Source organism: Pygoscelis adeliae, unplaced genomic scaffold (genome assembly GCF_000699105.1).
Source record: "Pygoscelis adeliae isolate BGI_AS28 unplaced genomic scaffold, ASM69910v1 Scaffold4, whole genome shotgun sequence".
NCBI classification, from domain to species: domain Eukaryota; kingdom Metazoa; phylum Chordata; class Aves; order Sphenisciformes; family Spheniscidae; genus Pygoscelis; species Pygoscelis adeliae.
The window spans coordinates 1,732,188-1,733,287 of NW_008824986.1; the positions used below are offsets into that span (position 1 = coordinate 1,732,188).

Here is a 1,100-nt window from a genome sequence, read left to right on the forward strand (position 1 = left end):
GGCGCTGCCCGGGCGGTCCCTTCCGCCGGCTTACCCCGCGCCCGGCTCCTGACCGCGCCGCCGCCTCCTCCCTCCCCTCACGGGGCTCCTTGCCGCCAGGCCTCAAACTCCAGTAACCAGGTTGCTGCACCCCACTTATCCATACCGGCAAAACAATACTTACCATACGTAATAATGCATGTAAATGCTTCCTATATCATAAAAAATATACTCCAAGCGTGTATACTCAAACTACGCTACTTACCTTTGCCCAACACACGCACTTTTAAAACCTTCTAACATAGGATATGAACTTGTAAAATAATATTTTATTTTTTGGAAAATGTACAGGTTTGACCAGCAGTTAAGATCTATATATTATACAGTGAGCCAGGCTACAGTTTTGAATGCGACAGCCATATTCTAGAATAAAGATTTAAGTCTTACAGTTGAAATGGCAATACGAGAAAGAAAGGAAACAATAAGTTTTATTTTTCTTGTGTTTTTTAAAGTGAACAGGATCTTGTTGATGACCAAAGTAGTACTGAGAAAAAAAAAATCTGAATGACAGTTTCTTCCAAGTGGTACAAACACACAGGAACAGCCTATTTTAATGTAATATAAAATACTGCAGTCCCATTTTTTTCCACTTCTGGATCATTGAAGTTAACGATCAAATGCTCTGTCAAAACTTCGTTTCTGGCCTCTGCTTCTGAATCTGTTTCTGCCAGAGCTACCACGCCGCCCATTCCTGGAGCTCGAGAAGCTTCGGCCATTTCCTCCACCTCCTCCTCCTCGTTGTGATTCTACTAACTCAGGTAATTCAGTCGCCACGCACAAACGCCATTGTTTTGAATCCTCCCATCTTGCCTGTTGAAATAAAGTCAGACATATTAAGTTAAATTCTAGGAATGCATACACAAGGTATTTCATAATTACTAAATTTGCTCAATTGAAAAGGAAAAATTGTGAGCTAATATAGTTAGAAACTTGAATCCCCTAAAGTGGTCAATACTGGTTTCAAAATTTTAAGCGTAAGAGCTACAGCTGTCTGAGTACACCTCAGATACTACAGAGCAGAACTGAAACCCACCTTAGAGCTTTACAGAGCAGCCTCATCA

The 1,100-nt window shown here is 41.5% G+C and overlaps 2 protein-coding genes across 2 annotated transcripts in view; both read right to left on the reverse strand.

Annotated features, from left to right (window-relative positions):
* LOC103918609 (nucleolar RNA helicase 2-like) overlaps positions 1–166 on the reverse strand; it is a 14,997-nt gene extending 14,831 nt beyond the window's left edge. Inside the window, exon 1 of the mRNA XM_009325988.1 lies at positions 35–166. Coding sequence (XP_009324263.1) covers positions 35–166 — 132 coding nt within the window. The remainder of the gene's footprint in view (positions 1–34) is intronic.
* A 122-nt stretch (positions 167–288) lies between these two features.
* LOC103918610 (nucleolar RNA helicase 2-like) overlaps positions 289–1,100 on the reverse strand; it is a 17,615-nt gene continuing 16,803 nt past the window's right edge. Inside the window, exon 15 of the mRNA XM_009325989.1 lies at positions 289–849. Coding sequence (XP_009324264.1) covers positions 646–849 — 204 coding nt within the window. The 3' untranslated portion in view covers positions 289–645. The remainder of the gene's footprint in view (positions 850–1,100) is intronic.